Source organism: Panulirus ornatus, chromosome 27, assembly GCF_036320965.1.
Source record: "Panulirus ornatus isolate Po-2019 chromosome 27, ASM3632096v1, whole genome shotgun sequence".
Taxonomy (NCBI): Eukaryota; Metazoa; Arthropoda; class Malacostraca; order Decapoda; family Palinuridae; genus Panulirus; species Panulirus ornatus.
Genome location: NC_092250.1, coordinates 17,615,593 through 17,640,192, shown reverse-complemented (window position 1 = coordinate 17,640,192; position 24,600 = coordinate 17,615,593). Strand labels below are relative to the sequence as shown.

The 24,600-nt window shown below is 43.0% G+C and overlaps 1 protein-coding gene and 1 long non-coding RNA gene across 2 annotated transcripts in view; one reads left to right on the top strand and one right to left on the bottom strand.

Moving 5' to 3' along the window:
- The window catches only part of LOC139757620 (uncharacterized), a 33,453-nt gene extending 23,187 nt beyond the window's left edge, over positions 1–10,266 (top strand). Inside the window, exon 3 of the long non-coding RNA XR_011714686.1 lies at positions 10,128–10,266. This is a non-coding gene — a long non-coding RNA (uncharacterized lncRNA). The remainder of the gene's footprint in view (positions 1–10,127) is intronic.
- LOC139757619 (extracellular matrix organizing protein FRAS1-like) overlaps positions 8,122–24,600 on the bottom strand; it is a 163,999-nt gene continuing 147,520 nt past the window's right edge. The window contains 9 exon segments of the mRNA XM_071678266.1: positions 8,122–9,779; positions 9,781–9,981; positions 10,122–10,298; positions 10,671–10,773; positions 16,449–16,582; positions 17,206–17,478; positions 19,363–19,560; positions 22,098–22,286; positions 23,940–24,062. Coding sequence (XP_071534367.1) covers positions 9,366–9,779; positions 9,781–9,981; positions 10,122–10,298; positions 10,671–10,773; positions 16,449–16,582; positions 17,206–17,478; positions 19,363–19,560; positions 22,098–22,286; positions 23,940–24,062 — 1,812 coding nt within the window. The 3' untranslated portion in view covers positions 8,122–9,365.

Below are 24,600 nucleotides of genomic sequence, written 5' to 3'. Positions count from 1 at the left end.
GGGATGAGAGAGCTTGGGAAGTGAGTCAGTTGTTGTTCGCTGATGATACAGCGCTGGTGGCGGATTCATGTGAGAAACTGCAGAAGCTGGTGACGGAGTTTGGTAAAGTGTGTGGAAGAAGAAAGTTAAGAGTAAATGTCAATAAGAGCAAGGTTATTAGGTACAGTAGGGTTGAGGGTCAAGTCAATTGGGAGGTGAGTTTGAATGGTGAGAGGCTGGAGGAAGTGAAGTGTTTTAGATATCTGGGAGTGGATCTGTCAGCGGATGGAACCATGGAAGCGGAAGTGGATCATAGGGTGGGGGAGGGGGCGAAAATTTTGGGAGCCTTGAAAAATGTGTGGAAGTCGAGAACATTATCCCGGAAAGCAAAAATGGGTATGTTTGAAGGAATAGTAGTTCCAACAATGTTGTATGGTTGCGAGGCGTGGGCTATGGATAGAGTTGTGCGCAGGAGGATGGATGTGCTGGAAATGAGATGTTTGAGGACAATGTGTGGTGTGAGGTGGTTTGATCGAGTAAGCAACGTAAGGGTAAGAGAGATGTGTGGAAATAAAAAGAGCGTGGTTGAGAGAGCAGAAGAGGGTGTTTTGAAATGGTTTGGGCACATGGAGAGAATGAGTGAGGAAAGATTGACCAAGAGGATATATGTGTCGGAGGTGGAGGGAACGAGGAGAAGAGGGAGACCAAATTGGAGGTGGAAAGATGGAGTGAAAAGGATTTTGTGTGATCGGGGCCTGAACATGCAGGAGGGTGAAAGGAGGGCAAGGAATAGAGTGAATTGGAGCGATGTGGTATACAGGGGTTGACGTGCTGTCAGTGGATTGAATCAAGGCATGTGAAGCGTCTGGGGTAAACCATGGAAGGCTGTGTAGGTATGTATATTTGCGTGTGTGGACGTGTGTATGTACATGTGTATGGGGGGGGTTGGGCCATTTCTTTCGTCTGTTTCCTTGCGCTACCTCGCAAACGCGGGAGACAGCGACAAAGTATAAAAAAAAAAAAAAAAAAAAAAAAAAAAAAAAAAGTAATTATAATTAACCTAAATGGTAATTAAAGGCTTAGGAATAGGAAATGCAGTCTTTTGACTGGAAATAACATCTATACCCAGATTTTCATTAAAATATGAAGAAGTTGAAAATCTGAGCAAAATGCTCTAGATTTTTTTTAAAAAGATGGATTTTGTTGATAACCTTAGAGTAGATGGTTTTAGGTCTGCTGAATACGAATCTGTGGTCGAAATTTAAAAATTCATGTAATTAGTCAAGTAATTAGCGCATGAATGTAATTATAATTAACGTAAGTGGTAATTAAAGGCTTAGGAATAGGAAATGCAGTCTTTTGACTAGAAATACTTAATCAGCATATAAAGTAACATCTATACCCAGATTTTCATTAAAATCTGAAGAAGTTGAAAATCTGAGCAAAATGCAAGGCTACTATAGCATTGGATTTTTCTTGATTTTTTTGAAAAAATGGATTTTCTTGAAAACTTGAGAGTAGATGGTTTTAGGTCTGCTGAATACGAATCTGTGGTCGAAATTTATAAATTCCTGTAATTAGTCGAGTAATTAGCACATGAATGTAATTATAATTAACCTATGTGGTAATTAAAGGCATAGGAATAGGAAATGCAGTCTTTTGACTGGAAATAGTTAATCAGCATATAGAATAACATCTATACCCAGATTTTCATTAAAATCTGAAGAAGTTGAAAATCTGAGCAAAATGCCTTGGATTTTTCTTGATTTTTTTGAAAAAATGGATTTTCTTGAAAACTTCAGAGTAGATGGTTTTAGGTCTGCTGAATACGAATCTGTGGTAGAAATTTAAAAATTCATGTAATTAGTCGAGTAATTAGTGCATACATGTAATTATAATTAACCTAAATGGTAATTAAAGGCTTAGGAATAGGAAATGCAGTCTTTTGACTGGAAATAACATCTATACCCAGATTTTCATTAAAATCTGAAGAAGTTGAAAATCTAAGCCTTGGATTTTTCTTGATTTTTTTGAAAAAATGGATTTTCTTGAAAACTTGAGAGTAGATGGTTTTAGGTCTGCTGAATATGAATCTGTGGTCCTGATTTAAAAATTCCTGTAATTAGTCGAGTAATTAGCGCATACATTTAATTATAATTAACCTAAATGGTAACTAAAGGCTTAGGAATAGGAAATGCAGTCTTTTGACTGGAAATACTTAATCAGCATATAGAATAACATCTATACCCAGATTTTCATTAAAATCTGAAGAAGTTGAAAATCTGAGGAATTTTTCTTGATTTTTTTGGAATAGATTTTGTTGAAAGCTTCAGCATAGATGCTTTTAAGTATGCTGAATACGAATCTGTGGTCCAAATTAAAAAATTCATGTAATTAGTCAAGTAATTAGCATATTATGAATGTAATTATAATTAACTTAAGTGGTAATTAAAGGCTTAGGACTAGGAAATGCAGTCTTTTGACTGGAAATACTTAATCAGCATATAGAATAACATCTATACCCAGATTTTCGTTAAAATTGGAAAAAGTTGAAAATCTGAGCAAAATGCAAGGCATTGGATTTTTCATTATTTTTTGGAAAAATGGATTATGTTGAAAACTTGAGTAGATGGTTTTAGGTCGCCTGAATACGAATCTGTGGTTGAAATTAAAAAATTCCTGTAATTAGTCGAGTAATTAGCGTATTAATGTAATTATAATCAACCTAAGTTGTAATTAAAGGCTTAGGAATAGGAAATGCAGTCTAACTGGAAATAATTAATCAGCATAGAAAATTACATCTATACCCAGATTTCCATTAAAATTTGAAGCTGAAAATCTGAGCAAAATGCTAGGCTATATACTATAGCCTTGGATTTTTCTTGATTTTTTTGAAAAAATGGATTTTCTTGAAAACTTCAGAGTAGATGGTTTTAGGTCTGCTGAATACGAATCTGTGGTTGAAATGTAAAAATTCATGTAATTAGTCGAGTAATTAGTGCATGAATGTAATTATAATTAACGTAAGTGGTAATTGAAGGCTTAGGAATAGGAAATGCAGTCTTTTGACTGGAAATACTTAATTAGCATATAAAATAACATCTATACCCAGATTTTTATTAAAATCTGAAGAAGTTGAAAATCTGAACAAAATGCAAGGCTATATAGCATTGGATTTTTCTTGATTTTTTTTGAAAAAATGGATTTTGTTGAAAACTTGAAGAGTAGATGGTTTAAGGTCTCCTGAATACGAATCTGTGGTCGAAATTTAAAAATTCCTGTAATTAGTCGAGTAATTAGTGTATTAATGTAATTATAATCAACCTAAGTGGTAATTAAAGGCTTAGGAATAGGAAATGCAGTCTTTTGACTGGAAATACATAATCAGCATATAGAATAACATCTATACCCAGATTTTCATTAAAATCTGAAGAAGTTGAAAATCTGAGGAATTTTTGATTTTTTTGGAAAAATAGATTTCAGCAGCAGCAGCAGCAGCAGCAGCAGCAGCAGCAGCAGCAGCAGCAGCAGCAGCAGCAGCAGCAGCAGCAGCAGCAGCAGCAGCAGCAGCAGCAGCAGCAGCAGCAGCAGCAGCAGCAGCAGCAGCAGCAGCAGCAGCAGCAGCAGCAGCAGCAGCAGCAGCAGCAGCAGCAGCAGCAGCAGCAGCAGCAGCAGCAGCAGCAGCAGCAGCAGCAGCAGCAGCAGCAGCAGCAGCAGCAGCAGCAGCAGCAGCAGCAGCAGCAGCAGCAGCAGCAGCAGCAGCAGCAGCAGCAGCAGCAGCAGCAGCAGCAGCAGCAGCAGCAGCAGCAGCAGCAGCAGCAGCAGCAGCAGCAGCAGCAGCAGCAGCAGCAGCAGCAGCAGCAGCAGCAGCAGCAGCAGCAGCAGCAGCAGCAGCAGCAGCAGCAGCAGCAGCAGCAGCAGCAGCAGCAGCAGCAGCAGCAGCAGCAGCAGCAGCAGCAGCAGCAGCAGCAGCAGCAGCAGCAGCAGCAGCAGCAGCAGCAGCAGCAGCAGCAGCAGCAGCAGCAGCAGCAGCAGCAGCAGCAGCAGCAGCAGCAGCAGCAGCAGCAGCAGCAGCAGCAGCAGCAGCAGCAGCAGCAGCAGCAGCAGCAGCAGCAGCAGCAGCAGCAGCAGCAGCAGCAGCAGCAGCAGCAGCAGCAGCAGCAGCAGCAGCAGCAGCAGCAGCAGCAGCAGCAGCAGCAGCAGCAGCAGCAGCAGCAGCAGCAGCAGCAGCAGCAGCAGCAGCAGCAGCAGCAGCAGCAGCAGCAGCAGCAGCAGCAGCAGCAGCAGCAGCAGCAGCAGCAGCAGCAGCAGCAGCAGCAGCAGCAGCAGCAGCAGCAGCAGCAGCAGCAGCAGCAGCAGCAGCAGCAGCAGCAGCAGCAGCAGCAGCAGCAGCAGCAGCAGCAGCAGCAGCAGCAGCAGCAGCAGCAGCAGCAGCAGCAGCAGCAGCAGCAGCAGCAGCAGCAGCAGCAGCAGCAGCAGCAGCAGCAGCAGCAGCAGCAGCAGCAGCAGCAGCAGCAGCAGCAGCAGCAGCAGCAGCAGCAGCAGCAGCAGCAGCAGCAGCAGCAGCAGCAGCAGCAGCAGCAGCAGCAGCAGCAGCAGCAGCAGCAGCAGCAGCAGCAGCAGCAGCAGCAGCAGCAGCAGCAGCAGCAGCAGCAGCAGCAGCAGCAGCAGCAGCAGCAGCAGCAGCAGCAGCAGCAGCAGCAGCAGCAGCAGCAGCAGCAGCAGCAGCAGCAGCAGCAGCAGCAGCAGCAGCAGCAGCAGCAGCAGCAGCAGCAGCAGCAGCAGCAGCAGCAGCAGCAGCAGCAGCAGCAGCAGCAGCAGCAGCAGCAGCAGCAGCAGCAGCAGCAGCAGCAGCAGCAGCAGCAGCAGCAGCAGCAGCAGCAGCAGCAGCAGCAGCAGCAGCAGCAGCAGCAGCAGCAGCAGCAGCAGCAGCAGCAGCAGCAGCAGCAGCAGCAGCAGCAGCAGCAGCAGCAGCAGCAGCAGCAGCAGCAGCAGCAGCAGCAGCAGCAGCAGCAGCAGCAGCAGCAGCAGCAGCAGCAGCAGCAGCAGCAGCAGCAGCAGCAGCAGCAGCAGCAGCAGCAGCAGCAGCAGCAGCAGCAGCAGCAGCAGCAGCAGCAGCAGCAGCAGCAGCAGCAGCAGCAGCAGCAGCAGCAGCAGCAGCAGCAGCAGCAGCAGCAGCAGCAGCAGCAGCAGCAGCAGCAGCAGCAGCAGCAGCAGCAGCAGCAGCAGCAGCAGCAGCAGCAGCAGCAGCAGCAGCAGCAGCAGCAGCAGCAGCAGCAGCAGCAGCAGCAGCAGCAGCAGCAGCAGCAGCAGCAGCAGCAGCAGCAGCAGCAGCAGCAGCAGCAGCAGCAGCAGCAGCAGCAGCAGCAGCAGCAGCAGCAGCAGCAGCAGCAGCAGCAGCAGCAGCAGCAGCAGCAGCAGCAGCAGCAGCAGCAGCAGCAGCAGCAGCAGCAGCAGCAGCAGCAGCAGCAGCAGCAGCAGCAGCAGCAGCAGCAGCAGCAGCAGCAGCAGCAGCAGCAGCAGCAGCAGCAGCAGCAGCAGCAGCAGCAGCAGCAGCAGCAGCAGCAGCAGCAGCAGCAGCAGCAGCAGCAGCAGCAGCAGCAGCAGCAGCAGCAGCAGCAGCAGCAGCAGCAGCAGCAGCAGCAGCAGCAGCAGCAGCAGCAGCAGCAGCAGCAGCAGCAGCAGCAGCAGCAGCAGCAGCAGCAGCAGCAGCAGCAGCAGCAGCAGCAGCAGCAGCAGCAGCAGCAGCAGCAGCAGCAGCAGCAGCAGCAGCAGCAGCAGCAGCAGCAGCAGCAGCAGCAGCAGCAGCAGCAGCAGCAGCAGCAGCAGCAGCAGCAGCAGCAGCAGCAGCAGCAGCAGCAGCAGCAGCAGCAGCAGCAGCAGCAGCAGCAGCAGCAGCAGCAGCAGCAGCAGCAGCAGCAGCAGCAGCAGCAGCAGCAGCAGCAGCAGCAGCAGCAGCAGCAGCAGCAGCAGCAGCAGCAGCAGCAGCAGCAGCAGCAGCAGCAGCAGCAGCAGCAGCAGCAGCAGCAGCAGCAGCAGCAGCAGCAGCAGCAGCAGCAGCAGCAGCAGCAGCAGCAGCAGCAGCAGCAGCAGCAGCAGCAGCAGCAGCAGCAGCAGCAGCAGCAGCAGCAGCAGCAGCAGCAGCAGCAGCAGCAGCAGCAGCAGCAGCAGCAGCAGCAGCAGCAGCAGCAGCAGCAGCAGCAGCAGCAGCAGCAGCAGCAGCAGCAGCAGCAGCAGCAGCAGCAGCAGCAGCAGCAGCAGCAGCAGCAGCAGCAGCAGCAGCAGCAGCAGCAGCAGCAGCAGCAGCAGCAGCAGCAGCAGCAGCAGCAGCAGCAGCAGCAGCAGCAGCAGCAGCAGCAGCAGCAGCAGCAGCAGCAGCAGCAGCAGCAGCAGCAGCAGCAGCAGCAGCAGCAGCAGCAGCAGCAGCAGCAGCAGCAGCAGCAGCAGCAGCAGCAGCAGCAGCAGCAGCAGCAGCAGCAGCAGCAGCAGCAGCAGCAGCAGCAGCAGCAGCAGCAGCAGCAGCAGCAGCAGCAGCAGCAGCAGCAGCAGCAGCAGCAGCAGCAGCAGCAGCAGCAGCAGCAGCAGCAGCAGCAGCAGCAGCAGCAGCAGCAGCAGCAGCAGCAGCAGCAGCAGCAGCAGCAGCAGCAGCAGCAGCAGCAGCAGCAGCAGCAGCAGCAGCAGCAGCAGCAGCAGCAGCAGCAGCAGCAGCAGCAGCAGCAGCAGCAGCAGCAGCAGCAGCAGCAGCAGCAGCAGCAGCAGCAGCAGCAGCAGCAGCAGCAGCAGCAGCAGCAGCAGCAGCAGCAGCAGCAGCAGCAGCAGCAGCAGCAGCAGCAGCAGCAGCAGCAGCAGCAGCAGCAGCAGCAGCAGCAGCAGCAGCAGCAGCAGCAGCAGCAGCAGCAGCAGCAGCAGCAGCAGCAGCAGCAGCAGCAGCAGCAGCAGCAGCAGCAGCAGCAGCAGCAGCAGCAGCAGCAGCAGCAGCAGCAGCAGCAGCAGCAGCAGCAGCAGCAGCAGCAGCAGCAGCAGCAGCAGCAGCAGCAGCAGCAGCAGCAGCAGCAGCAGCAGCAGCAGCAGCAGCAGCAGCAGCAGCAGCAGCAGCAGCAGCAGCAGCAGCAGCAGCAGCAGCAGCAGCAGCAGCAGCAGCAGCAGCAGCAGCAGCAGCAGCAGCAGCAGCAGCAGCAGCAGCAGCAGCAGCAGCAGCAGCAGCAGCAGCAGCAGCAGCAGCAGCAGCAGCAGCAGCAGCAGCAGCAGCAGCAGCAGCAGCAGCAGCAGCAGCAGCAGCAGCAGCAGCAGCAGCAGCAGCAGCAGCAGCAGCAGCAGCAGCAGCAGCAGCAGCAGCAGCAGCAGCAGCAGCAGCAGCAGCAGCAGCAGCAGCAGCAGCAGCAGCAGCAGCAGCAGCAGCAGCAGCAGCAGCAGCAGCAGCAGCAGCAGCAGCAGCAGCAGCAGCAGCAGCAGCAGCAGCAGCAGCAGCAGCAGCAGCAGCAGCAGCAGCAGCAGCAGCAGCAGCAGCAGCAGCAGCAGCAGCAGCAGCAGCAGCAGCAGCAGCAGCAGCAGCAGCAGCAGCAGCAGCAGCAGCAGCAGCAGCAGCAGCAGCAGCAGCAGCAGCAGCAGCAGCAGCAGCAGCAGCAGCAGCAGCAGCAGCAGCAGCAGCAGCAGCAGCAGCAGCAGCAGCAGCAGCAGCAGCAGCAGCAGCAGCAGCAGCAGCAGCAGCAGCAGCAGCAGCAGCAGCAGCAGCAGCAGCAGCAGCAGCAGCAGCAGCAGCAGCAGCAGCAGCAGCAGCAGCAGCAGCAGCAGCAGCAGCAGCCTGGTTTAGTTAAGTACAAATACATTAAATGAAGTCACGCTTTTCTCTCACATGTATATATCTTCAAATGTATATTTCTTCAAACTTGCACATTTGATTGACACATGAATTATTCATTTTCTGCCTGTAACTAAATTGTTCACGACCATGGTTTACAAAATAAATACAAATACATTAAATGAGGTCACTTGCTTTTCTCTCACCTTCATATATTTGTATATAATTTTCTTCAAACTTGCAAATGCAAATTTGATTTACACTGATAATATTAATTATTCATTTTATGCCTATAACTAAATTTGATTTTGAATAAATTACATAGGATTACAGAAACAAAGTCACTTGCTTTTCTGTTTATTAAATAAATATTCATTATCAGTTTTTAATATGGCAGTGTCTTCTGTTTTTAAACTGGCAGTGTTTTGTACACCTGAGGATTTTTTAAATAAGATTGACTGGTAATGGAATTGCTGAATGTGACCACACAAAGTAAAGAACATAAGTGCAACAAAGCATCATCATATAGATACAGCAGAAATGATCTAAAATTCAAATATAACCATCAGTCTTTGTCTGCTACTATAAATAAACTAAACATAGCACCTTTGGAGATTCAAAGTATCATGATCACAATTAAGGCACTGGAAAAGGAACAGCCAAACATTCTGGTTAAATTGTCATTATTTTCTTTTATGTAAATATTCTGTCCATTTCCAGTAAGGGACACAATCATTGCAATAACACTCAGTAATGACATGGGAAAGATTTAGCACAGGTATGATAACTTGCAGGAAAAAAGTATATGTGAGGTACCTGTTGAGGAATACAATAAATAGAGCATAATATATATCTTGAAGGAAGGCACTAGTATAGCTTCACACATGAATGCTAGATCTAATAATTATCAGGTCACTTGCCAGTGAACAGTGAAGAGTTCTTACCTTGTATTCCAAGGCTATGAATTAAAGTGATGATTTTTTGCTAATTCATCCTGACAAGAAAATTACAATCATGAGTATCAATGATCACACCAAGAAGACTGCTCTCTTAAATCATATCTGCAAATTTGCTTATTGCGTGTGTCCTATCACAGTTAATAAATGCTTTGTCATTAAATTCACTTTGTGTACATTTGTGAATGATTAGCGTTACATTAATCAGTATATAAAACAATACTGATAAAGTCTGCGCTAGATAACTATATCACATAATATTTTAACAGGATTTTGAATATCAATCCTTTAATCATGAATTTTTCAACATTTATTTTTAACTTTACTTTCATGGGTCTCAGTTGTCTGCAACTCAAATACTAACCCACAGCTGATCCTTTATTAATATATGGCACAATTCCTTTTGCAATCAGACACCACTTACAACATATATATTCATATATAAGAAGTCACTCAATTTGAGGCTTGGAGTCAAACTGTCTTCTGCATACAGGAATTACACATCTTATAGGAGTCCACAGATATACACACACTTTTGTAGTTCATCTGTTTGCTCTCTTCATGGAACAATTATTTTTAATATATATATATATATATATATATATATATATATATATATATATATATATCACTTACACTTCAGTCCCTTCATCTTCTAAATTATTTCGAACTGTTATTGCTAAAGTCTTCACTTTGACTGTCTGCAAGTTACTCTCACTATTAAGAGTCATATTAGCTGGCAGTGTTTTTGGTCTTTCAATTACTTTCCCTTCACCTTTTCTCCGAAACTCCTCTCGTTCATTCTTTAAACTGCGTACCACAATCACTTTGTCCTTTTCCAAATTTCTTAAGTATTTCTTTGCAACAAATAATCCTGCTATGATGATGGCAAGCAAAATTACAAGAGTTATAATAACATACAAAATATTGAGAAATATCGAGCTTTTACTGGTGCTACCACTAGTGACCTTTAACTGAAAGCCTCTCATATTTGTACCATTGCGAGTGTGAAGAGATGTCAAGAAGGAAGGCATTGGGAGGTCTTCAGGTGAAATCATAAATCCCACGGGAGGTCCTCATACCCTTTGTAAAATTACCTGATCGCTGATTAATTACCACTGAACTTAATGTTTGCAAATCCTTGTTGGAATCACTCAGGTCATTACTTGGGGAAACACGAGAAAGGACTGTGTGCTGAGTTGTATCTCTTCGACTGCGATCATTGTTGGGGCCAATTGTATACAAAACCTGAGGAAGAATTCAGAGAATTGAAATGTAGATGCATTATTCACTAAATACTATATGCCATGAATTTTTTATTGTAGACTTTATTTTCTTCATGTATTCAGTACTCACAATATAAAATTATTGTCCTTTCATTTCTTTACCTGCAGGTACCACTGGTGGCCTGAATTAACTTGGTACAAGCCATCAGTGTTTACAAGGAATCCATCAACACCTGAGAACTGGCGAAGCGAGTTAAACTCGGGCACATCTTCTGCAAAATGTGCCACTATCCGTGGGCTGCTAAGGTTACCTTCATTCATGTAAGGTTGTTCCCGATCCTGCAAGAATTACCACTTATGAAGAACTGGTCGTAGGCGTATAGTCTAAGCTTTATTCTACCTGAAGGAGGGATTGTTGCACCTCCCATAAAACAAAATTTCAGATTCAGTAAACATGAAATTTCAAAGGCAGAACACTTAAAAGCATAAATCTTGCAAATACATTCTTTGTTAAGGAACACGAATTAAACAGGAAATAGCTTAAAGTTCAGTGCCAATTCCATAAAGCTGTGTTCTTTGGACAGGTTTCCTTAGCCAAACTCATTAAAACATCATGCAGTAAATATGTTGCTAATTCTTCTAGGTTACTAGGTTGAATATTATTGTAAATAAAAATCTTAAGAAACTAAAATAAAAACAAGCAGGAATTACCAATATAAGAAATCTGTGCCGTAGATTACTAGATGGCTTTATGCATCCATATTGGGGCCCTTCTTCATACAGCTCTCCTGTTGGATCATATGTTGGCACATACCTGGTATGAAACCATAAGTTAAAGCATACAGGCCCATAATGTATTTATATTTCAAAAACTGTGTAAATATGTAATCGACAGTTTCTTTTGTATTCATATTCACAAACAGATTCCACTTGAGTGGCTAGGGAAGTGGAACTTGTTTGAGAATGAGAGCTGGGTACTATTTTCCATATACTAACATGAATGCTGTAGCAAAAGGAATTGTCAGTGTGTGTGTATATATATATCCCTGGGGATAGGGGAGAAAATACTTCTCATGTATTCCATGCATTCATAGAAGGCGACTAAAAAGGGAGGGAGTGGGGGGCTGGACACCCTCCCCTCCAGTTCATAATTTTCCAAAAGAAGGGATGGAGAGGCGGGCCAAGTGAGGATATACCCTCTAAGCCATACTCCTCTGTTCTTAACACTACCTTGCTAATGCAGGATAAGGCAAATATGTATGAAAATATATATATATATATATATATATATATATAGGGGAGAAAGAATACTTCCCACGTATTCCCTGCGTGTCGTAGAAGGCGACTAAAAGGGGAGGGAGCGGGGGGCTGGAAATCCTCCCCTCTCACTTTTTTTTTAATTTTCCAAAAGAGGGAACAGAGAAGGGGCCCAGGTGAGGATATTCCCTCAAGGGCCCAGTCCTCTGTTCTCAATGCTACCTCGCTAATGCGGGAAATGGCGAATGGTATGAAAAAAAAAAAAAAAAAAATATATATATATATATATATATATATATATATATATATATATATATATATTTTATCATTATTATTATTATTTTGCTTCGTCGCTGTCTCCCAACCCACATACACATGTATATACATACACGTCCACACACACAAATATACATACCTATACATCTCAACGTATACATATATATACACACACACACATATACATATATACAAATGTACATAATTCATAGTCTGCCTTTATTCATCCCATCGCCACCTCGCCACACATGTAATAACAACCCCCTCCTCCCTCATGTGTGTGAGGTAGCGCTAGGAAAAGGCCCCATTCGTTCACACTCAATCTCTAGCTGTCATGTAATAATGCACTGAAACCACAGCTCCCTTTCCACATCCAGGCCCCACACAACTTTCCATGGTTTACCCCAGATGCTTCACATGCCCTGTTTCAATCCATTGACAGCACGTCGGCCCCGGTATATCACATCGTTCCAGTTCACTATTCTTTGCACACCTTTCACCCTCCTGCATGTTCAGGCCCCGATCACTCAAAATCATTTTCACTCCATCTTTCCACCTCTAACATATCCTCTTGGTATTTTTCCTCACTCATTCTCTCCATGTGACCAAACCATTTCAAAACACCCTCTTCTGCTCTCTTAACCACACTCTTTTTATTACCAAACATCTCTCTTACCCTTATGTTACTTACTCGATCAAACCACCTCACACCACATATTGTCCTCAAACATCTCATTTCCAGCACATCCACCCTCCTCCGCACAACTCTATCCACAGCCAACGCCTCGCAACCATACAACATTGTTGGAACCACTATTCCTTCAAACATACCCATTTTTGCTTTCCGAGATAATGTTCTCGACTTCCACACGCTCTTCAACACTCCCAGAATTTTCGCCCCCTCCCCCACCCTATGATTCACTTCTGCTTCCATGGTTCCATCCACTGCCAAATCCACTCCCAGATATCTAAAACACTTCACTTCCTCCAGTTTTTCTCCATTCAAACTTACCTCCTGTACCTAATAACCTTGCTCTTATTCACATTTACTCTCAACTTTCTCCTCTCACACACTTTACCAAACTCAGTCACCAGCTTCTGCAGTTTGTCACATGAATCAGCCACCAGCGCTGTATCATCAGCGAACAACAACTGACTCACTTCCCACGCTCTCTCATCCACAACAGACTGCATACTTGCCCCTCTTTCCAAAACTCTTGCATTCACCTCCCTAACAACCCCATCCATAAACAAATTAAACAACCATTGAGACATCACACACCCCTGCTGCAAACCTACATTCAATGAAAACCAATCACTTTCCTCTCTTCCTACACATACACATGCCTTACATCCTCGATAAAAACTTCTCCTGCCTCTAAAAACTTGCCTCCCATGCCATATATTCTTAATACCTTCCACAGAGCATCTCTATCAACTCTATCATATGCCTTCTCCAGATCCATAAATGCTACATACAGATCCATTTGCTTTTCTAAGTATTTCTCACATACATTCTTCAAAGCAATCACCTGATCCACACATCCTCTACCACTTCTGAAACCACATTGCTCTTCCCCAATCTGATGCTCTGTACATGCCTTCACCCTCTCAATCAATACCCTCCCATATAATTTCCCAGGAATACTCAACAAACTTGTACCTCTGTAATTTGAACACTCACCTTTGTCCCCTTTGCCTTTGTACAGCGGCACTATGCAGGCATTCCGCCAATCCTCAGGCACCTCACCATGAATCATACATACATTAAATAACCTTACCAACCAGTCAACAATACAGTCACCCCCTTTTTTGATAAATTCCACAGCAATACCATCCAACCCCGCTGCCTTGCCGGCTTTCATCTTCCGCAAAGCTTTTACTACTTCTCTGTTTACCAAATCATTTTCCCTAACCCTCTCACTTTGCACACCACCTCGACCAAAACACCCTATATCTGCCACTCTATCATCCAACACATTCAACAAACCTTCAAAATACTCACTCCATCTCCTTCTCACATCACCACTACTTGTTATCACCTCCCCATTAGCCCCCTTCACTGAGGTTCCCATTTGTTCCCTTGTCTTACGCACTTTATTTACCTCCTTCCAAAACATCTTTTTATTCTCCCTAAAATTTAATGATACTCTCTCACCCCAACTCTCATTTGCCCTCTTTTTCACCTCTTGCACCTTTCTCTTGACCTCCTGCCTCTTTCTTTTATACATCTTCCACTCATTTGCATTATTTTCCTGCAAAAATCGTCCAAATGCCTCTCTCTATATATAGACATTTTTATTTTATACTTTGTCAGCTGTCTCCCACATTAGTGAGGTAGCGCAAGGAAACAGATGAAAGAATGGCCCAACCCACCCACATACATACCTATACATTTCAATGTATACATATATATACATACACATATATACATATACACACATGTACATAATTCATATTTACTGCCTTTACTCATTCCTGTCGCCACCCCTCTACACACAAAATGACAACCCCCTCCCCCCGCATGCACGCAAGGTAGCACTAGGAAAAGACAACAAAGGCCACATTCGTTAACACTCAGTCTCTAGCTGTCATGTCTAATGCACCGAAACCACAGCTCCCTTTCCACATTCAGGCCTCACAAACCTTTCCATGGTTTACCCCCCATGCTTCACATGCCCTGGTTCAATCCATTGACAGCACATTGACCCTGGTATACCACATAGTTCCAATTCACTCTATTCCTTGCACGCCTTTCACCCTTCTGCGTGTTCAGGCCCCGATTGCTCACAATCTTTTTTACTCCATCTTTCCACCTCCAATTTGGTCTCCCATGTGTCCTTGTTCCCTCCACCTGACACAAATATCCTCTTTGTCAATCTTTCCTCACTCATTCTCTCCATGTGACCAAACCATTTCAAAACACCCTCTTCTGCTCTCTCAACCACACTCTTTATTACCACGCGTCTCTCTTACCCTTTCATTACTTACTCGATCAAACCACCTCACGCCACATACTGTCCTCCAACATCTCATTTCCAACACATTCACCCTCCTGCACAACTCTTATCTATAGCCCACACCTCATAACCATATAGCACTGTTGGAACCACTATTCCTTCAAACATACCCATTTCTGCTTTCCGAGATAACGTTCTCGCCTTCCACACATTCTTCAGCGCTCCCACAACTTTCACCCCCTCCCCCACCCTGTGACTCACGTCTGCTTATGGTTCCATCCGCTGCCAAATCCACTCCCAGATATGTAAAACACTTACCTTCCTCCAGTTTTTCTCCATTCAAACTTACCTCCCAATTGACTTGCCCCTGAACCCTACTGTACCTAATAACCTTATTCTTATTCACATTTACTCTCAGTTTTCTTCTTTCACACACTTTACCATACATATCTATATTTTTATATTTATTATTTATTTTGCTTTGTCGCTGTCTCCCGCGTTAGCGAGGTAGCGCAAGGAAACAGACGAAAGAATGGCCCAACCCACCCACATACATATGTATATACATACACGTCCACACACGCAAATATGCATACCTATACATCTCAATGTACACATATATATACATACACAGACATATACATATATACACATGTACATAATTCATACTGTCTGCCTTTATTTATTCCCATCGCCACCTTGCCACGCATGGAATAACAACCCCTCCCCCCTCATGTGTGCGGGGTAGTGCTAGGAAAAGACAACAAAGGCCCCATTCATTCACACTCAGTCTCTAGCTGTCATGTAATAATGCACCGAAACCACAGCTCCCTTTCCACATCCGGGCCCCACAGAACATACATATTTTTTTTGTCATACTATTCACCATTTCCCACGTTAGCAAGATAGTGTTAAGAACAGAGGACTGGGCCTTTGAAGGAAATCCTTACTTGGCCCCTTCTCTGTTTTACGACACGCAGGGAATACATGGGAAGTATTCTTTCTCCCCTATCCCCAGGGATATATATATATGCATGCGTTTGTGTAAATAAAGTAAATCGCTTATACTGTGTACTAGAAATAGTTATGCACAATCATATGCAGGATGTAAAGAAATTTGTATATGATAATGCTGCTTTACCTAGCAGTAACATATGTTGACTCTCTCCATGGCTGTATGAAAAGTTGGCTCAATTTTTTGTACAGATCCTTTACTCTTACATGATGCTTGCCACATTTACTATGCTCAAGTAGTTATCATATGAGAGCATATTTTAAACTAACCCATTTGACTGACTATGTGAAATTTGGTGTATTAGACTCAAGGAGGCTTGTTTACATGGTTAAAAAACATATATATTATGGCTACAAGGTGTCATTTTGAATAGGTGATGCCTCATTATTATAATGACCAATGTAAACCCTCTTCCACCACCAGGGGTCTTTGCATATACCGAATTCAGCACTATACCATAGCCATGCAAGATATGTTAGCTCACTTGTTAGAATGTATATCCTTTACTTTTACAAGAGATTCTTTAATTTTAAGCAATACACAGAAGCATAATGTAAAAACATTTAGAAGTAGATAATATCAGAGTAGATAATAATGAGTAGACACAGTCATTATGAACATTAGGTAGGAGCCTCTGCAAACACTGCGAGAGTTGCCCTCTGCCAGTGACCTATTAGGGGTGAGCCCTAAAGGCTATGAAGCAGCACTGAAGTTTGCTAGTTATTGAGGGATTTTGGGTGGGAATAGGTGTTAAGAGATATAGATAGATAAATTTGAATGACATCATCCTTCTGGTGGATATATTTGTATATGATAGTTCAGCGTTATGCTAAGGACTTATAAGATTTGTTGCCTAATTTGTTTGTGTATGCACATTACTGTTATTACATATTTCTTTATTAACTTATAAAAAAAATTATTACAAAAACTTATACTGGTTGGAGCAATTTTTATGCTAGGTAGGCTTTGAAATATACTAACCCTTCAGCACCAGTGCATAAGAAAACTTGCTGGATAAAAAGCTTGTAGGCAGAATGAAGGTCTTGACTTGGATGCCACAAAACTCGGCCATAGATGGTTTGTCCTGGACCATAGCTTCCTTTATAATCCACCTCCTGTATATAAAAACAAAAAGGTATTTTCATACTGTAGGGGTAGAATATGTACTATTTTTATAACCTGTTTGACAGGAGATAGGAGTAACATGAATGTGATGCTGTCATATATTTCCTGCACTCAACATTAGAGGAATACATATTCATTTATTTTGCTTTGTCGCTGTCTCCTGCATTAGCAAGGTAGCGCAAGGAAACAGACGAAAGAATGGCCCCACATACACATGTATATACATACACACCTATACATCTCAATGTATACATATATATACACACAGACATATACATATATACCCATGTACATAATTCATACTGTCTGCCTTTATTCATTCCCATCGCCACCCCGCCACACATGGAATAACAACACCCTCGCCCCCTCGTGTGTGCGAGGTAGCACTAGGAAAAGACAACAGAGGACTGGGCCTTCGAGGGAATATCCTCACCTGGCCCCCCTTCTCTGTTCCTTCTTTTGGAAAATTAAAAAAAAATGAGAGGGGAGGATTTCCAGCCATCCGCTCCCTCTCATTTTAGTCGCCCTCTACGACACCGCAGGGAATACGTGGGAAATATTCTTACTAAACAAAAACAGAAGCTTCACTGATATGTCAGTATAACAATCTCACCTGCAAGTTGTCAACCTGTCTGGGATCCATGAGGAATAAAGTTGGACTGTTAAGGAGCTGGAAGTCTGTGTTGAGAGTGTAGACAAGTGGTACAGGACGATGGGTTTGCTGAATGGCAATAGGCAACTTAAAGGCTGTGGGGGGATGTGGTGTGCACGCAGGGAAATCACCCACAGTATAAGCCTGCGTCGGGGTCACAGTGCAGGGGATCAGTTCCAAAGTGTATTCCCCAGTGTAGTCCTTGAGGTTATATTCACTAGTTGCTCGCCAAACCTGATTAAACACAAACAGGGTAAACAAACACTTTTAAGGGTATAATTACAAGGGAACAAAATTTACAAACTATTTTGATTGCTCAAATTTTAGACATGATTCCAAGTATATTCAGCTATAGTTTTGAGATAATGTACGTATTAATAAGTGTACCTCTCAGGAACATAGATAGTTCTATGCAGAGCTTAGAATGGCAACAAATATGGATCAACCCCAATTGGTCACTGAACAGCAGGAAACAATTGCCCTGGTCTTACAGAAGATATCACACCACAATCACCAATGGCTAAACTTTGTGGATCTTAAGATGGTGACTTTTCTCCCGGGTCCCTGCTTTACCTGTCTCAGGGATAGTAGAGCTAAGGATGAACACTGGGTGAGAAAACAATGACCTCTGAGAGAAAACATGGTGGTTGGAGAAAGGAATGTAATTACAGAACCCTTGGTTGACAAAGATCATTTTACCACCACTGCACATCAAACTAGGTTTAACGTAACAGTTTGTGAAGGTTATGAACAAAGAAGGGGACTGCTTTGACTACACAGAAAATTTCCAGCAATGAGAAGCTGAAGGCAGGTATTTTTGACAGGCCAAAAATCAGGGAACTCATGAAAGACCCACATTTCCATGATTCAATGAGCAATGCTGAGGTAGATGCATGGTCTTCATTCACTGGTTGTAGGGAATTTGCTTGGGAACCATAAAGCAGATAACCAATCTGAACTAGTGGAGAACATACTCTTCTTTCTGTTAACTTAGCTGTAAAATGAGCATCAAAGTGCATTACCTTCACAGCCACTTGGATCATTTCCCAGACAATCTTGGTGACCTAAGTGAGGAAAAGGGTGAGCAATTTCACCAAGATTTAAGAACCATGGAAGAAAGATACTGGGGACACTGGGATACTCATATGATGGTGGATTACTGCTGGACCGTTCAATGTGATTGTCCTGGGGCAGCTCACAGCAAGAAGTCTTTGAAATGCAAGATGAGTAAATGAACACTGTATAAATGATATATAACTTTCTAAGCTTGTTTCACCATTATCTGATATACTGTATGGATGTAGTGTAATCATAAATTCTACTTGTAAAAAGCCATTTTTTTTTTTTTTTTTATCAAAAAGGCAACAATTAATGGTTTGTAGTCATCAATATTTCTGCCCAATCAGTTATATGCATAGCAATTACGGGTATATCATATCTCGATAACCAGAGCTGATAGAGAAAAACTGATAGGATATTTAGAATCAGCAACCAAAATTTACCTAAGAACAAATCTGAAATCTCAGGCACCAAATTCTGTGTAACCCTGTGATATATGCAGTTTCATGTGACAAGTGCCACTATCGACACAGTTTTAAGTAAATATAAACGTTTTGACTTGTAAATCCAAGTTTCTAAATGCCTAAAACATTCCAAAATCCCGTGGAATGAAAAATCAAGAATCATTATAAGCTCAGAGTTGAACACTTTGCTGACTGTACATTGTCAAAGTTTCTGGCAGTGTTCTAGCTGACTGAACATGGAAGTATAGTAAAGCTCTGTGCTTTTCTCTTGTATGTTTGATATTTTCATATATTCCCTTATAATAGCATCAAAAAGAATAAAGTTATACTGTTTGGTGCAGTTAGGTACAGAGGAAGCATGCTGCATTTATGTTCATGCAGAAATCATACAGCAATTACATGTGTTTGTGCCTATTCCTAATTTTTAATTTTCTCTGCAAGGTATTTTGATATATTTTCCATTTTTAAACAGGAAGCAAGGTATGAAAACATATGTGAGAAAACTTCCTTGTGTTTCAACAAAAGTGCTTTGTGCTGCAGAATTAGTGGATTAGAGAAGGATCCCTTTTAAAGATTCGACTCGTAAAATACTTACTTGTTCTGGACCATCCCAAGTGGAGGCAGTCCACAAAAGCTCAAGGGAGAACTGGATATCTAGTTCTTTAGGGGCCTTGAACTGAGAAAAATATTCATCCTTGTGTGGATGATGCAGAACAAACTGGCCACGGAATTTTGCTATGGTCTTCAAGTCAATTACTAACCGACCAGAGTCATCTATGGATATTCTTGTCACCTAAATGGAGAGAATTAATGTTAAAAATCTACTTGTTGATAAATGGTGTTACTACACAGGAAAATTCAAATGAATCCTGAATACTACACTACTTGTATTTTTTCTTCTACCAAACAGTACACAGCACTGAATAAGGGCATGTGAAATGTCTGGGGAAAACCATGGAAAAGTCTGTGGGATCTGGATGTGGATAGGGAGCTGTGGTTTCGATGCATTACACATGACACCTAGAGGCTGAGGGTAAACAAATGTGGCCTTTTTTGTCTGTTATCTTGGTGCTACCTCAATGAAGCAGGGTGTAGCAATGCTACAAGCAAGTGCGAATGTGTACATGTGTATATATGTCTGTATATGCACATGTATGGGCATTTATGTAAATGTATGTGTATATGAGTGGATGGGCCATTCTTGGTTTCCTGGTGCTACCTTGCTGACAGAGGAAATGACAATCAACTATAATATATAATAAATGCACAAAAATATTAAGAATTAATAAGCACAATTTTAGTGAACAGTACAGTTTGTGAATTATTACCATGCGAAAACACACTGGGTTCAGCACTCATTAGTGGTAAATTGGTAAGTGTAGACATATTTCTGCAAAAATGAGACGTTCTTTATATATTATTCGATACAAAACCTACCATTAAAAATTTCTCAATATGTTCTTATATAATCTGAGCTCATAACATTTACCAAGCAGTTATTTGGTGTAAGTTATTTGGAGTGTACAGTATTCTTTCACTATTTGAGCTCTAATAATAGTCATACTGGACTAACACATCAAGTCTGTATTTATTTATCTATCTTTTTATTCATTATACTTTGACGCTGTCTCCCATGTTAGTGAGGTAGTGCAAGGAAACACAAAAAAAATAGCCCAACCCACCCGCATACACATGTATATACATACACGTCCACACACGCACATATACATACCTATACATTTCAACATATACATATATAAATACATTTATTTGTTTATTTATTTTGCTTTGTCGCTGTCTCCCACGTTAGCGAGGTAGCGCAAGGAATCAGATGAAAGAATGGCCCAACCCACCCACATACACATGTATATACATACATGTCCACACATGCAAATATACATACCTATACATCTCAACATATACATATATATACACACACAGACATATACATATATACACATGTACATAATTCATAGTCTGCCTTTATTCATTCCCATCGCCACACATGGAATAACAACCCCCTCCCCCCTCATGTGCATGAGGTAGCGCTAAGAAGACAACAAAGGCCCCATTCGTTCACACTCAGTCTCTAGCTGTCGTGTAATAATGCACCGAAACCACAGCTCCCTTTCCACATCCAGGCCCCACAGAACTTTCCATGGTTTACCCCAGGCGCTTCACATGCCCTGGTTCAATCCATTGACAGCATGTCGACACCAGTATACCACATCGTTCCAATTCACTTTATTCCTTGCACGCCTTTCACCCTCCTGCATGTTCAGGCCCCGATCACTCAAAATCTTTTTCACTCCATCTTTCCACCTCCAATTTGGTCTCCTACTTCTCGTTCCCTCCACCTCTGACACATATCCTCTTGGTCAATCTTTCCTCACTCATTCTCTCCATGTGACCAAACCATTTCAAAACACCTCTTCTGCTCTCTCAACCACACTCTTTTTATTACCACACATCTCTCTTACCCTATTATTACTTACTCGATCAAACCACTTCACACCACGTATTGTCCTCAAACATCTCATTTCCAGCACATCCATCCTCCTGCGCACAACTCTATTATCCATAGCCCACGCCTTGCAACCATACAACATTGTTGGAACCATTATTCCTTCAAACACACCCATTTTTGCTTTCCGAGAAATATATATACATACACAGACATATACAAATATACACATGAACATAATTCATACCTACTGCCTTTAGTCATTCCTGCTGCCACCCCACCACACATGAAATGACAACCCCCTCCCCCGCACGCATGCGAGGTAGTGCTAGGAATAGACAACAAAGGCCACATTCGTTCACACTCAGTCTCTCGCTGTCATGTATAATGCACCGAAACCACAGCTCCCTTTCCACATCCAGGCCCCACAAAATTTTCCATGGTTTACCCCAGACACTTTACATGCCCTGGTTCAATCCATACACAGACATATACATATATAACATGAATATCATTCATACTTACTGCCTTTATTCATTCCCATCGCCACCCCGCCACACATGAAATGACAACCCCCTCCCCTGCATGTGTGCGAGGTAGCGCTAGGAAAAGAGAACAAAGGCTACATTCATTCACACTCAGTCTCTAGCTGTCATGCATAATGCACCAAAACCACAGCTCCCTTTCCATATCCAGGCCCCACAAAACTTTCCATGATTTACCCCAGACGCTTCACATGCCCTGGTTCAATCCATTGACTCACATAGCCGTTTTATAAATTTTAGTTCTACAACTAGTAGAATTTACCTGTGATGATGCTACATGAAAATCTCAGAAAGAAACAAAAAAAATTTTGAGTCCTTCACCTGTATCTTTGCAGTAAGAGATGGCTCTGTGTATAAACCTTGGTTCCAGAGGAGCGTATTATAATAAAGGGACACTGAAAGCTCTGTCCTGTGATCAACAGATGCCCATCCTGGAGGAGAGGTTGCATACACATAGGATATGTACAGAGGCACCCGCACCGTCAAAAAGCTCTGTCCACCTGAACCAACCTGATGATGATAATGAATATTTGAATAATAATCAAAAGCCAAAACAAATATTGTAAGGAAATTCCAATTCATTCAATCTGACAAGGGGTACCTGGAAAACATGCTAAATGGGGAACATATGGGGAAGTGGTAACAGGCAAAGATATGAAAGGTGGAATGAGTATTCACAAGAACTGATGAATATGTCAGACAACATGGAAACAGGTATGGTTGTCTTTGGGAGGAAATGGCATTTACAGTAAGAGAGGACTGGTAAATGTTATAGTGAAAAAGGGGAGGTAGTGAAAGCCTGGCATGCATAAGATGAATTTGTCAAAGTTGCAGAAGGGGATGGGATTGCGAGTTTCTGAAGGAGTGATAGTGCTGCTGATTGGTTACTTAGACTATTCAATATTTATTTGGTCTAAGGTGAAGCGCTTGAGGAATGGCAGAATGTGTGTACTTAAATTAAGGTAAAGGGTACAAAAGTGAAACTCAAATTACAGAACATTTCATATATCTGGTACAGTGTGCGGAAGAGTGGTAACCGAGAAGGTGACATGCACAGAACATCTGACTGGGGCGGAGCAGAATGGCTTTGGGATTGGTAGAGGATGTGTGGGTCAAGTGTCTAGGTTTGAAAGGAAGGTGAATGCAAAAATGTCAGATTTAGAGGCTGTGGTATCCTATGGGTTGGGCATGGAAGGTGAATCAGTTGCTGTTTGCAGGTGACCAGCTCAGGTGGCATTCTCCCAAGAGATACTCCAAAAGCTAGTGACAGAATTTAGGAGTGTGGGAAAGTAGAAAGTTCAGAGTAAATTTGGAGAAAAGTAAGGTAATGATGGACAACAGGAGGATGAGACCGGATGGTTTGAGAGCGTACATGAAGGAGACACGGAGTGCACTTGGTACCTATGAGTGGATGAGGCAACAGACAAGCATGGGAACTGAAATGAGTCATAGGGAGGTAGAGAGGGTTAAAGTCCTGGGTGCACTAAAGAGTGTGTGGAAGAAGAGGTCATTGTCTGCTAGGGCAAAAATGCATATGTTTGAAGGTACAATTGTCCTGACACTGTTGTATGGATGTGCCATGGGCCTTGAATTTAAAAGAAAAGCCTGATAAAAGTATGTGTAGGGAGGCACAGTGATCACAAACTGAATGAAGCCATTATTTATTTGTTCCCAACACTACTTCAATATGGCAGAAGAAAAACATTTATAGATATATGAATGGCAGTTCATCTTGACACATTTAATACATTACTAAATGTTTGACCAACTGAAGAAAAAAAAAAAGAAAAAAGGTCCTTAATTTTTATTCACATTACTTGCTACCTTTTCCTGTTAAATCTCATATTCCAGAATAATAAGAGTTCTCTTGATGTATGATAATCTGTCAAATCTGAAGATGCTTCCATGGCTAACTGATGTTTTCTGGATATATACAACAAATGCCACTCAGCTATGAATAGCTAAAACATATGTGATGCATATGAAATAATGGAACTTGCTGATAAGTCCCTCTGAAAAAAGAAAAAACTACATTGCTAGCAATGTATTTTCAAATAAAATGCTTGCTTCATGATATAATGTACTGTATTAGGTATCCATTAATTCTAGCGAATCACAATGCAGCAATTAAGTTTCTTTAATCATTCACAATTGACTACATACCTGAAAATCAGAAACAACTTGACCACCACACTGATCCACCAACTCCGACATTGAGAACCAAGCAGAGAAGGTCCACATGCAGCTCTTCAGGTCTAGATGATGGTACATTAGCAGTGTTTTGTTCTTGAAAATGAATATGAAGGATTACTATCTGAATTTCCATAATAATCAAGGATAGTTTACAAGCTCCTATTTGCAAGGAATGGATAAAGTGCAGGTATACAAAATATTCAATAAATTTAACACTTACACATGGATTCCTTTGAAACAGGTGTATCAAAGGAAAGGTGACTGTGGGTTGCCTGAGCTGTACAAGTATACATTAAACCGACTGAATTATGATTTATATGCAGTACTTACAATCAATTTAACCCTTATGGCCTCTCCCAAAGAGGGGGGAAACCTGAGTTATACAGCATACAATAAACTAACTCGATGATTTATATACGTACAATTAATTTACCCCTTTTTTGCCTCCCACAGAAATATCACATATATATCTAACTTCGTGATTTAAGCTAGTGACCACTAAAACAAATGAGTCCATTTCGGCACCTTCCCAAAACATTGCTTAATGATGATATTTTCTCTGCAAAAGCATGTAAATTTGATTCATTGAACAGAACACCTGTGATTATTGCTATCAGCTGTATTATATTTT